The 13,969-nt window shown below is 34.6% G+C and overlaps 1 protein-coding gene across 1 annotated transcript in view; it reads right to left on the bottom strand.

Moving 5' to 3' along the window:
* BIRC6 (baculoviral IAP repeat containing 6) overlaps positions 1 to 13,969 on the bottom strand; it is a 209,564-nt gene that overhangs the window by 80,865 nt on the left and 114,730 nt on the right. Inside the window, exons 46-54 of the mRNA XM_052649517.1 lie at positions 12,735 to 13,297; positions 11,603 to 11,778; positions 10,532 to 10,628; positions 10,189 to 10,383; positions 9,163 to 9,363; positions 5,208 to 5,487; positions 3,597 to 3,853; positions 3,236 to 3,344; positions 355 to 576 (exon numbers count right to left, since the gene is read on the bottom strand). Coding sequence (XP_052505477.1) covers positions 355 to 576; positions 3,236 to 3,344; positions 3,597 to 3,853; positions 5,208 to 5,487; positions 9,163 to 9,363; positions 10,189 to 10,383; positions 10,532 to 10,628; positions 11,603 to 11,778; positions 12,735 to 13,297 — 2,100 coding nt within the window. The remainder of the gene's footprint in view (positions 1 to 354; positions 577 to 3,235; positions 3,345 to 3,596; positions 3,854 to 5,207; positions 5,488 to 9,162; positions 9,364 to 10,188; positions 10,384 to 10,531; positions 10,629 to 11,602; positions 11,779 to 12,734; positions 13,298 to 13,969) is intronic.

The raw sequence follows: 13,969 nt of genomic DNA, 5'->3' as shown, positions 1-13,969 counted from the left end.
AGAACTGTCTAAAGTAGTCTTTTAAAATTTCTAGTAACGCTCTCCCTCCAAAGTTGTATATTAAAGATAAAATAATCTGGTGAGTAAATTTACAAAAGAGAATAAACAATGTGAACTGCAGAATACATTAAACATTCCAAATTTCGGTGGGAAAAGCAGCAATTACACTAGTACAGCTTCTTAAAACATGAAGATTAAATGAATAGCATCTCATTTCAAAATGATATCACTTATACTTATCTGGCACTTTCATTATTTTTATACAACTAAGCATATAAAAATGCTGCTTTATCAAGTAAAAACCTAAAGTGATCTAATACTGGGGAGAAAAAGAATTTCGTAAACCATACTTACTCAAAGAGTTCTCGGTCTAGCAGTGCTGGTAAATCATATTCTACCAGCAGTTCATAACTGTGCCACAAAATTGCTGCTACACAGTGCAAATGAGAAGGAGATGGCATCAAAAGACCGTACTCTATCGATGAAGAGTTAGGACACATGTAACTCATCCTGCCACTTCTTTTCATAGCAGCCACTCTTGCAGAATCACTGACCCATTTTAACAAGGCCTGAATTCTTAAAAAAAGAAGATGAATTCAAATAATCAATTATACTACAGATGACATTTAATACAGATAAATTCCACCACTGAATGTAAGCAATGTATATATGAAAATAATACATGATTATGCTCAGTAATTTTAATTTAAAATAGGAGGGAAAAGGAATTATGCAATCAATAATGTCAAAGTAATTCTAAATTTCCAATAATACCTATTTAAGTGATGAAAATATCTGCAATAACTCATCTAATCATCATATATTTGATTCTTACCTCATTTATGGCAGAACATACACAATATACAGTTTAAAAAAATTAATTTTATCCTCTAAATTTTTACTCTTTTTGTAATAAATCCATATGCTATAGAGCAGTGATTGGGGGTCAGCTCTTCATTGTGCAGAATCTCATGCAATATACCATGTTTCACATCTCTGGTCCCCAAGTATTAAATACTAGTAGCAGCTACCCACCCTCCTGCACTCTGACAACCCAACAGCCTCAAGACACATACGTTTTCAAGTGCCACCCTGCTACACTCCAATGCCTAGAGCCGGGGTCCACAAAATGAAAGCAAAAGACTTTTTAAACCAATAATGCTTTTAATTTTGTATTTTTAACTTTGTAATTTTAACTTAATTTATTGTCAAGTTCTTAAAACACTGTTTATCTTTGTTTTGTTTACTTTTAAATGTCTAGTTTAGAGCACAAGATTCTTTGCTTAACGTTAAAAGAAATGGGAGGTGGAAGGTGTATGAAAGTCAACGTGAAGTCGCTCAGTCGTGTCCGACTCTTTGCGACCCCATGGACTGTAGCCTACCAGGCTCCTCTGCCCATGGGATTCTCCAGGCAAGAGTACTAGAGTGGGTTGCAGTTTCCTTCTCTAGGAGATGTTCCCAACCCAGGGATCGAACCCGGGTCTCCCACATTGCAGGCAGACACTTTACCATCTGAGCCACCAGGGAAGGTGTATAATACCACTTCATCCCTCTCTCTACCCTGAAGAATCAAAGGCTTTAAATTGCATATGATAAGAAATAAGGAAAAGTCATTGGAAAAGAAGGGAGATGAGGCAATTAGGGAAAAGTAACATTTCCTAAAAAAACAGCAGCCAAAATCTTGTCATTAACATCAATTCTAAAATATTCTGAAATAGCTATATTCGCATTATGCTAAGAAAGTAATTTTAAGCTCAATTTCTTCTTATGATTAAAAAAAATTAAAAATAAAAAAACCACAAGACTGCTGCTGCTGCTAAGTCGCTTCAGTCGTGTCTGACTCTGTGCGATCCTATAGACGGCAGCCCACCAGGCTCCCCCGTCCCTGGGATTCTCCAGGCAAGAACACGAGTGGGTTGCCATTTCCTTCTCCAATTCATGAAAGTGAAAAGGGAAAGTGAGGTCGCTCAGTCGTCTCCGACTCTTTGCAACCCCATGGACTGCAGCCCTCCAGGCTCCTCCGTCCATGGGATTTTCCAGGCAAGAGTACTGGAGCGGGGAGCCATCGCCTTCTCTGAACCACAAGACTGCAGGAAACCTATTCTAGAAAAATATTTAGCACATATTTTTAACCCTATTAATCATTATGATTCAACTCTGACATAAATTACTATTCACTTTGTCAAAACATATTCCAACATATTTTTAAATATATTATAGTTATCATATAGTTTATATAAAGCAAAAGTTTAATGGAAAGGAAATCAGCCTATTCAATATTTTGAAGTTATCTGACAAACTAATTTTACTTTGTTAAATGTATTCTTTAAATATTTTAAACCCAGAGTACATGAATGCAATGAGTCTAAAATTAATGAAAGCTATTACATTATCAAGGATTAAGCAACAATTTTTCTGAGATGACTTCACTGCCAGGCACTCTAATTCATACCCTTCAGTCTGAACTACATAAATCTCCCCTTACTAGGGACACTGTTCTGTCTCCCCAGTCCTGAGGGCCCAAGTTGGACTGAATAAACTTTATGTCTCTAGTATTAGCACAATGCCAGATGTATACCAACTACTCAGTGAACAGCTGTAAAATGAGTAAGAACCCACCAAAAAATTAATAATCGTTAATAATTCATAAAATAAGCTGTTTAACAACATACCAAATGATTTCACTTTAAATACAAATAAATAAAAATAAAGAATCTTAATTGAATATAAAATATTCAACATACTTAAAAGGATATTAACTCAGGAAACAGTCTCTAGCATGAAGGTAATTCATATTACTTATACAAACAAAAACATGTTTCAAAGATACTTGGAGTCCTTATGAATTTGGAGGTAGAAGACATCAAGCAAGAACTACATTAGCAAAACTCACCTAAAATTACCTATACTGAAAGATCAGTAAACATTTAGGTGAAACAATCAGTATTATTTACTTGGATGACAGTGTTTCACTTTGTGGTAGGAAGCAGGAGAAAGAAGGGAAAGAATCTAATGAAAAGATGTCAATGGATAATATAATCAGTGAAAACATCACTATTATCAAGATAGTCCAGGTATCCAGTACAGACATAATATTCCTTTATTTCTGTAAGTTTAGTAACACCTAAGCTTAAGTTTTATGAAAAGATCTTTAAGAAAAGCATTATTAATAACATCCACTACGTGAGATTATGTGCACATATGTTCTCATGTGAAAAATGAGATCACCACATACCTGTCTTTTGTTCCAGGATCCTGAGTTGTTCCAAGCTGGTAAAGAATATCTATCGTAGAGTCAGAAGAGAGTCCATTCAATCTTCCAAAGAGTAAAGGGCTATTCAAATCTTGTAAAAAGAGAATCAAAAGGAAAAATTTGCTAAATAAGCAAATGAGATGAAAAGATTCGCTCAGTTTAATCTTAAATTATTCATTAAACATAACTTCTATAAAATTCAACGACAACACAAATCAAACTCCAAAAATAATGAAGCCATACTGAATTTAATTTTGGAAACGGAATTAATCACAAACATCATAGTTCAAATATTACTTCTCTGCAGATATGTAAAAACTCAAACATCAAAATTAACTGTCACCTGTAGGATCACTGCCTGATGCTGCACAATTTCTCAGAAGAATGTCTATAAGCTTTAGGCCAATTCGAGTGGACTGAAGTCCTATCTTTACGAGCACAACCTCAATGTTGGGTGAATGCATTCCACAGTACGGAGACATCAGTAAGGCAGCACAAGTCTGTAGCAAATTAGCAGTAGGTGCAGCTGCGCTTGCCATCATTCCTTCCAGATCACTTATGTGAGTAAGGCAATGATGTAATAACCGTAACCATCCAATACTGAAATACAAAACACAAAACAGCCTATATGGGTTAATTTAAGTAGCTTACATTACTTCAGACTTCTGAAGGAAAAACTTCACCAAGATCAAACAAAACATCTCCAAGATCAGCAAGTTGTGGATAGACTGTCATAGACAGATTGTCTTACTGAATAAAGTCATACACAGAAAGACAAAAATGACATGGTATCACTTATATGTGGATTATTTTTTAAAAAGAGGGGGCATACAAAGGAACTTACTTACAAAACTGAAACAGAGGCATGGATATAGAAAACAAACTTATAGTTACCAGGGATAAACTGGAAGACTGGGGTTGACATACACACACTACTATATATGAAATAGATAACTACTGAGAACCTGCTATATAGCACAGGGGACTCTACTCAATACTCTGTAATGGACTACATGCAACAAATCTTTAAAAAAAAAAAAGAGGAGGAGATATGTGGTAAAAAAATATTTGTGCCTTATAAAGCAGAAAAAACAAAGAGCATGTTGTATTTCCTAAGTAGGTAGCAACAATCTATATTAAAAAAACAATGTTATAGAATACTATAACATCAATAAGAGATAAAAACACACAGTAAACACACAGTAGTTTCCCCTATAATATACAAAATAAAAATACTTAAGTACAAGTCACATTTAGGAATTATGAACTTTCCATTTAGTCAGGAAATAGTTTTGTATATACATATATGCATAAATATAAGCTGCACAGGATCATAGAATCGCAAAACTGAAAAGACCTAGCAGCTTGAAAATAAAAAAGAAATTCCAATTTTTTTCCTCAGGTAAAACGTACAATAAAACCAATCTAAAAAATTTTCAACCATCCAAATTTATCAGAAGAATGTAAATTAAAGGACACATTCAGGTCCTTCTTTGTTTGGTCAGTTTGTATCAATTTGTATGGTTCAAATCAAAGCCTTTACTGACTGGCCATATTAACCCATACTGACTGGCCAATATTCTTAAGAATTACTATGTAACAGACCAGATGCTTATCTGTGTGGTCAACTTGTTTGATTCAGATATACTCTTGGGGATAGGCATTTGGAAATGCTTAAATAAGACTACAGTCCAAAGAAGTGGAACTCACACCCACATAAAGCACATCACAGATCATCTCAAGAATTAAACACACATGAATCTCAGTTTTAACCAGCCTCAAAGTTCTGTTTCTATGCATTTATTCTTTTTCACACTTAAAAAATTATGACATTATTTAGAAATCTATAGAACAAAGAATTTTCTAAACTCTAAAAAAAAAAAACAAAGAAACCACAGAATAAATTTCATGAAAAGCACAGAAAAGTTTTTCTTAAGAAAGAGGAACTACATACCTTGTTTTGGATACCTGATCTTCAGATGGAAGAAAGGGATTATTAACTGTTGCTGAAGAAGTGGTACCAAAAGCAGTGAGGCCCAGTAGTTTGATCTGAGAAAGGCCTAGGGTGCTGGCATCTCGTGGACGATGGAGTCTCAGGCAGACAGCGGAAGCTACCTCAGCTTTCACAAGCTGGATTTTTATGTAGGTGAGACCACTTGTGACGACAGGAGTGGACAACGGTAGCATGTTGACTCCATCTGCACTTACTTCTACAGACACCGAGGAGGGGCAGGCTACAGGAAGAGAGCATTGGGCAATTACTAAAGAAAAAGTAAACTCGAGTTCATATTTTAATGGCAACTACAGTAAAACGGCTTCCCTGGTGGCTCAGACTGTAAGGCGTCTGTTTAAAATGCAGGAGACACAGGTTCGATCCCTGGGTTGGGAAGATCCCCTGGAGAAGGAAACGGCAATCCACTCCAGGACTACTGCCTGGAAAATCCCATGGACAAGAGGAGCCTGGCAGACAACAGTCCATGGGGTTGCAAAGAGTTGGACACGATTGCGCGACTTCACTTCACAGTAAAAAGGCAGCTTTCAGTTATAATCATTATGAATTCATAAGAAGAATACGTATATGCTAAGTCATACTTTGTCGCTAACTTTCATTGTAATTGATTTTGGAGCTATTATATGAAATTTATAGTATAATAAAAACTGCACATAAAAAATTCTAACATTAACCTAAAAACAGGGTAACTGAAGACATGCATTCCACATACACCTCATTTTCTTGAAGAAAACAAAAACAGGCAATTACTCTATTATTTCTACTCTCAGAATTATCACCAGCAAAATGGGGCATTTGATTAGTATGCTATGGTTTATAGCTGTATATAATTTAGGAGGAACATGACTTTAAAAGTACCTTTTCACAAGCTCATTATTTCACTACTATCATATTGCTATGATTTCAAACACATTTTAGTTTAGAAATTGTTTTCACCTCTGATCCTTTCTTGCCTTTCAAAATTTAAACATTCAGAATATTTCAAATAAATTCCTGCTAAAATTTAAGGAGGCCAAATGAAGTAATCAAAAAAGCAAGAGCTTTACTGACTACACCAAAGCTTTTCACTGTGTGGATTACAACAAACTGTGGAAAACTCTTAAAGAGCTGGGAATAGCAGACCACCTGACCTGCCTCCTGAGAAATCTGTATGCAGCTCAAGAAGCAACAGTTAGAACTGGACATGGAACAACAGACTGGTTCCACGTCGGAAAAGGAGTACGTCAAGGCTGTATATTGTCACCTGCTTACTTAACTTCTATGAAGAGTACATCATGAGAAATGCCAGGCTGGATGAAGCACAAGCTGGAATCAAGATTACCGGGAGAAATATCAATAATCTCAGATATGTAGATGACACCAACTTACGGCAGAAAGTGAAGAACTAAAGAGCCTCTTGATGAAAGTGAAAGAGGAGAGTGAAAGAGTTGGCCTAAGTATCAGTATTCAGAAAACGAAGATCTGGTCCCATCACTTCATGGCACATAGATGGGGAAAGCATGGAAACAGTGTCAGACATTATTTTCTTGGGCTCCAAAATCACTGCAGATGGTGACTGCAGCCATGAAATGAAAAGACGCTTACTCCTTGGAAGAAAAGTTATGAACAACCTAGATAGCATATTCAAAAGCAGAGACATTACTTTGCAACCAAAGGTCCGTCTGTCTACTCAAAGCTATGGTTTTTCCAGTAGTCATGTATAGATGTGAGAGTTGGACTATAAAGAAAGCTGAGTGCCAAAGAATTGATGCTTTTGAACTGTGGTGTTGGAGAAGATTCTTCAGAGTTCCTTGGACTGCAAGGAGATCCAACCAGTCCATCCTAAAGGAAATCAGCCCTGAATATTCATTGGAAGGACTGATGCTGAAGCTGAAACTTCAATACTCTGCCCACCTAACGGGAAAAACTGACTCACTGGAAAAAAACCTCGATGCTGGGAAAGATTGAAGGCGGGAGGAGAAGGGGATGACAGAGGATGAGATGGTTGGATGGCATCACCGACTTTATGGACATTAGTTTGAGTAAACTCCGGGAGTTGGTGATGGACAGGGAAGCCTGGCGTGCTGCAGTCCACGGGGTCACAAAGAGTCAAACACGACTGAGTGAACTGAACTGAACTGAACTGAATAAAATAATTGGGTGCTGCAGTGGTAAAGAATCTGCCTATCAGTGCAGGAGATGTGTTCAATCCCTGGGTGGCAAGATCCCTTACAGTAGGAAATGGCAACCTGTTCCAACATTCTTGCCTGGGTAATTTCAACAGAGGAGCCTGGTAGGCAACAGTCCACAGTGTCAGAGAGTCTGGCACTACTGAGCACACACACACAACGAAGTAATTAACTGGCAGATGCTATGGGAAAATTCTTTCTCACAAACATGGAAGGATACTTAATAAATTTATCTATCAACTAAAACAACCTTTCAACCTTGATTTTAATGTCAACTATAAAATCAAGAAGTAACTTTTATTATATGCCAGTTATACCCCTGGTTTGCACAGAGAACTAGGTAAGTCACATTATTTTTAATCTAACCTTTCAAGGAAGTATTATCCACATTATATAATCTCTTTGACTCTACCAATACAAACTGATAAAAAGAGATTAAATAATCCAAACCCTCACACATTTTATGTTCAAGACCATGTTCTGATTCTAAAGGCTATGTTATTTCTACAGGAATACACTATATCTTTAGTTTGTGCTCTGATCTCAAACCAAAAGTATTAAGCACACTTGTGTCAGAAAACATGTAACCTACTGATTTGTCATAATGTACAGAGTCCTCCACTGTAACGTCCTTCCTGTCCAAATTACTGTGTATAAATTCTAGCTACACTTCAAAGCCACTTTCTCCTTCCCACAAAAGCAGCTTCCTCCTCATCTTAGATTATTTTCTAAGTCTTACACTGTTGGAGGTTATAATGACTTATATTTTGCCATGTAATATATTCATTTTTGACCTGCCAAAACACTGCATTAATCTACTTTTTTTCTGTCATTTTTTTCATTATATCTATTTTAATCTGGTATGTGTGGATTCTACAACTCTGTTAGGGTATAATAATAATCTAATATTGCAAATAAGTATAAAAATGTATTCTTCCATATATGCCAGCAGTCTACAAAATTTCCCATAGATCTTCATTAAATTATTGAGTGACATATGATAGCAATGAGAATCAATCATTGAAGATAAATGACTGTCACAACTTCAACAATTCTGTATAAATCAACCATCACAAATGTAAAATAGTACTTCATATTTCTCCATGAATGCTTGAAAGAGTTCCTTCTTCTTTTAATGTATAAATTATTTTTTTTCATTCTTTGCAATTAATTATTTCCCTTGCAAAGTTACAACAAAATGTATTAAATGAAAATGCATCAAACAGATGATACTCAAAACATTAAAAATTTAAAGGTCGTAATATTCAAAATATCACACTCTACATATTACAATAAAAAATTCTTTGCAGAAGTAATTATCTTACAATGGGAAGGGAATCTATGTTAGTTTCATCTTATAGAGCTAGGATTGAGGACTAGAAAATCTAAGAAAGCCGTCTACAGTTGTACAAACTAATTCATTTTGTCTTAATGCTATAGTGCCATAAATTCTGGGGAAGGTGAAAAGCAAAATAAAATACACCTAGGATATATTTCCTTAAATTTCATCACACATTCTGTTTATTTCAGGGAAACAGTCATGCCAATTCATTTAACGGTAAACGATGTGGTGGTAATGTTAAATATTATATTAAACTGTTCAAAATTAGGCAATCTGGAAATTTTATTTAAGTTTATCACTGTTTGCTGAGTATATTTCTCATTTTTTAAATGCTTCTCTATGTTATAGTTTGTTTTCATGGTGGATCTTTAAACAAATTATTACTCACTTGCAAGAGATGCCAGGTGAGGTTGGATATGTATCTCTTTAAGGAGCACTGCTGCAGGAAGGTGAATGGTAAGGTCGCACCAAGCCTCCTCTGGCAGAAAGATGTAGGACCAAGCAGCAGAGCGAGCTCTTCTATGGGGGGGCGTGGCCTGTAAAAGCACCTCAGCTGGTTGGGCAGTGGGACTGCTAGACGTGATTGTACCTACAGAAGTATTTCAAATAAAATAAAAACTTGCAAAAGAAACCTAATAAAGCATCAAGAATTATTCAAATCACAATAATTACACGAGAAAAATTAGCTAAAAACATGAATATTTAATATCATGAATGCACTTGATATATTCAGCATAATTTGTGACAGTTTTCACAAATAATCAGGACATCCAGTCAACTGGCAAGGTGACAAGTTCACTGTTAACTGCTGCCTAATTTCTACATACTAACATGTCAAATGAAAACTAAACAAGCAACAACAAATCATGCACAGTAATTCTCAAATGATTTAAGTAAAAAGCAATGTTCAATACAGCCTTGAAAATAAAATACACTTGATAATAAAAAATAAACTTGAAAATAATCATCTTTATTCTAAATTGTCAATGTTTATGAGTTACAAATATGAAAAGAAAAATACAGAAAGATACTATGTAGACTGAAAAAATGAATAACTATATAAATTTTAAACTTCATTTTTTAAAAAAGCACTCAAAATAAGAAGGAACAAGCTTTGTAAAACAAACAGTTATACTGAAAACTGACATAAGAATCTATACTACCTAGTTTCACAAATTGTGTCTATTTAAACTCAGAAAAAAAAAACAAACTTTCCTACTAAAGAACAAATAAAAACTTCCTTCTAATCAGTAGACAGTTTGGAAAACTAGTGCCTTTAAAATCGATGGTTTATAATTAAAATGGTGATATTATAACACTATCAACTTATTTTGATAACTACTTTTGCTTCAAAGCAGCCAATTAACTAACTATTTAAATTCACACCCATAAGATGAAATAACTGTTTTCTTACCCAGGGGTGCAAAGTTATGGATCCCTTCTGCATTGTCAGGCTCAGAAGCTAGGATTCTTGTTTTCAAAGTGCTGTCAACAGCTTTATTCGGACCAGAGTCAAGAAATTTCATAATAGTTGATACCATACTTCTTGCAGTGTTTACAATAGCCCGTGTACTAGTAACCATATTGTTGCAAATGAGCTGAACACCACCTAAATTTATAAAAAATACTAAATTAAAATTATCTTAACACAGATGATTTGACACCAAGTCAACTTTCACAGAAGACTATCAAAATAAGAACATATTGCACTACTTAACGATTACACTTAAACAGCAATTTTGGAAATTTTGCCTTACCCATATCGTGGAATGCTTTCAAGGCATCACTAGTATCCAGTACTCTCAGAATGAACCACAGTAATGGTTCAGATAACTGGCAAGTAGCAAGAGAGCCCTAAAGAAAAAAACCATACATGTATGCTGTGATTTTAAAAAGGTGATTATTAATTTACTATGAATTAGGACAATTAAGTTTCACTGAATATAACATTCTTTTATATTTAATTATTGTAAAATGGTAAACTTAACCTAAATCACTTAATATAAAATGTCTGCCAAAATATTTAAGAAATCGTGCCTGTGTCAGAAGGTCAGTGAACTGTCTCCTCGGAACTCAGCACTTTCTGTGCCTCTCTTTACCTAGTATTATCATTTTCTACCTTAATGTGCACTCATTTCCTTTTCCACTAGACAGTACTTTCCTTTGAAAATGTAGCCTTCTCAAATATTTATCCCTACATCTTCCAATGGGGAAATATATATACAGATTCAATACATATTTATGAAAATGATAATTATACAATGACATATAAAAGATTCCTTAATAAATTATATTTTAAAATCTGCTTTTGGGAAAAAAAATAGTAAATAGACTAGAAGGTTAAATAATCACACTGGCTCCTAAAATTTCATTTTTAAAAAGGAAATTTAAAAAGTAATAACATTCTAACCTATTTCTTTTTTAAAATTACTCTAACCCCTTTTAACTGAAAGGAAACTAAATATGCAACTTAAGCTTGAAACAAAACACTCATACTAAATTTTCATATATACTTCTATGTAGAACATGTTGGTATTCAACTATACTATTTCTAGGGAAAAGGAAAGAACTACTTCCTAAGACAATGGAAAGAAAATCTTAAAATTTAAAAACATTTTACTCTTACATCACTATAGTTAACTTTGACAATTTCAAGGAAACTTTTCTCTTCAACTTGTATTATTAATCTACAGTTCTCATCTGCTGATTCTGTTCATTTTCCAACATATAACTAGAATACTCTATTTGTCCCTGTCTTACAGATAATTCTCTGTTCCCCTTGCTATTTACTACTTAAATCACTGCAACTGTTGCTGGATTGAACTCACCTGTCTGCCCATATATCCACAGGCCATGTAGGTTAGAATTGGCTGCAGCATCATATGAACTGTAGACGCTTTTTTACTAAGAGTTGTCAGTATGGTAAACAGTCCATCCCCAACTGATATGGCATCTAACCCACCGTGAAAGTTTTCATGTTTAGTGAGATGTAATCCACTTGCCCCTAGTTTAAATAAAAAGTTTACAGATTTTTTTAAAAAGCAAATCCTTAAAAACCAATAATAATTAAAATAGAGAGTATTACAAGCAAGCCATTTTTCCCCCCAAACCACTGAAGGATGCATACAAAACAGCTGTGTGTGGGTCTGCATGTTGTGTGAATATATACATATATGCACGTCTAGAAATTAAAATACCTAACATAACATTCAGTAGAGAATGATTTTTGGTTATCTTTTTATAGAAGATATGTCTGTTGTTGGTAACAATATAAAAAAGTCATTCTATCACACAACTGAGGAACACATTATACGTATCAAGAAGAAAAGCAGAGAAAAATACCTGATACAATGATGCAACTATACTTTAAAACTTTTAATCAAGAAGACAATAGTTTTTTTTTCCCTTACATAAAGGAAGAAATACTAATAAGCAAAATTACATCAGGAATGAATTTTGTCAAATTACTGAAGCTTAATTAGTTTAAAATAACATATTAGCTTTCAAAGTAGAAAAGTAAAGAAACTATATAAATTTTACATTGATGTGTCATTGAAACTGTTAAAACTTGAACAAAAATTTATACTTTACATTATAAGAAACTGTAATAAAATTTACTCATCCCCTAATACGAAATCCAATGTCTAATTCTTATTTAAAATGTTAGAGATATACGACTACAAATTATTGTGCCTAGCTTAAAAAACTGCTTCCTTTTCTTAATTTAATTCCATACAAGTTATTTTGTTAGTATTTTCCAATTTAAAAAAGTTCACACTTAAAAATTTTCAACTGATGTATGCCACTCTACAGAAGTTTTAACTAATAACAGTTAGGCTAAGATGTTTACAGTAAAGTAACACTGTATTGTACAGTAAAAAGAAAATGAATTCATACATTGATAAAGGAAAGAGATACAGTACTAGAAACAGGTTTAAGATTAATATTCTCAATACGTACCAATTATCATCGCCATGGCACTGCTATTACATAGGCCCAGAGCAGACAAAATCTGGCTCATAATCTGCTGGTTGGCTAACACTAAGTCAGCGACAAATGCAGGTGGTCCTTGAATGCTACTAGTGCTTCCATTACCATCTTTGCCTCCTGAAACTTTTTCTTCATCTGAAACACTGTCTGTCGTATTGGTGGTCACAGGCACTCTTGCACTGTATTCCCTATTGCCCGAAAGAGGCAGCTGAACTAAAATGTTAACCAGTTTTAGCAAATCAAACATGAGTTGATCTCTTGTCATTTCACCACAAACTGCTTTTGCATCACCTGGACGAATAAGGTTGGCAAAGAGTCCCCCAAAGCATGCTCGAGCACCGACTGAGCTGTCTGATCCACTTCGAGACATGACTTTGTCTGAGCAAGTGATATAGTGGTGCACTAAAAAAGTGACAGACTCTATCACAGCAGAAATAGTACTAACGGAAACAACTTCAAAATTCTGCTCTAAAGCGAATTCTAAAAGCTTTACTTGGGCATCAAGAGGTCCTTGGCCTGTCTGGAAGGCACCCCTGCAGAAAAAGGGAGAGGATTAAAAATTAACCCATTTTAAATTGTTTTGAAAGAGGTAACCACCAGAATACAAGAAAGCTAGACAATAATTACACTCCTGGTATTCACTTTGCAGCAGAGTTTCCCACTCTTCCTGCGTCCTTCTTGTTCTTACCTCCATTTTATCATATAAAATAAAAAATAAATTTCCTTCCAAATAGAAACTGAAGAACAAGTAAATCAAAGAGGTGATTTTGAAGCCACAGACTAAAATAATTATATATCACAAGGCACTCCTAATGAATGAGCTCTGTATTGTTAGAACCTCAAATGTTGTTAAACATTTCTTACTAATCTTGATTTTCATAAATTAGGATTCAACCAATTCACTCTTACACATCAAACTGAATGCTCTCAAGTGCTGCTTATGCTTAAAATATAGAAAGCTGGAAAGATCATTGTCCCCCCAACTTAACAATTTTTAAAAAAGCCAAATTAACTCTAAAGTCATAACTTTTCTTGAACCCATCAGAGAGCTGAGGTCAAAGCTTTTCTTGAACCCATCAGAGAGCTGAGGGCACAAAAAAGACTGAAATCCATGAAAAGATAGGCATCTCCAGGAAGTGGAATATAAGCATTGGGTTTCCTGTGGCAGAACTTGGGAAGTCAAGATGCTGGCAACATACATAAGT

Source organism: Budorcas taxicolor, chromosome 11 (genome assembly GCF_023091745.1).
Source record: "Budorcas taxicolor isolate Tak-1 chromosome 11, Takin1.1, whole genome shotgun sequence".
NCBI lineage: Eukaryota > Metazoa > Chordata > Mammalia > Artiodactyla > Bovidae > Budorcas > Budorcas taxicolor.
The sequence above is the reverse complement of the archived record's forward strand: the minus strand, read 5'-3'. Positions and strand labels throughout refer to the sequence as shown.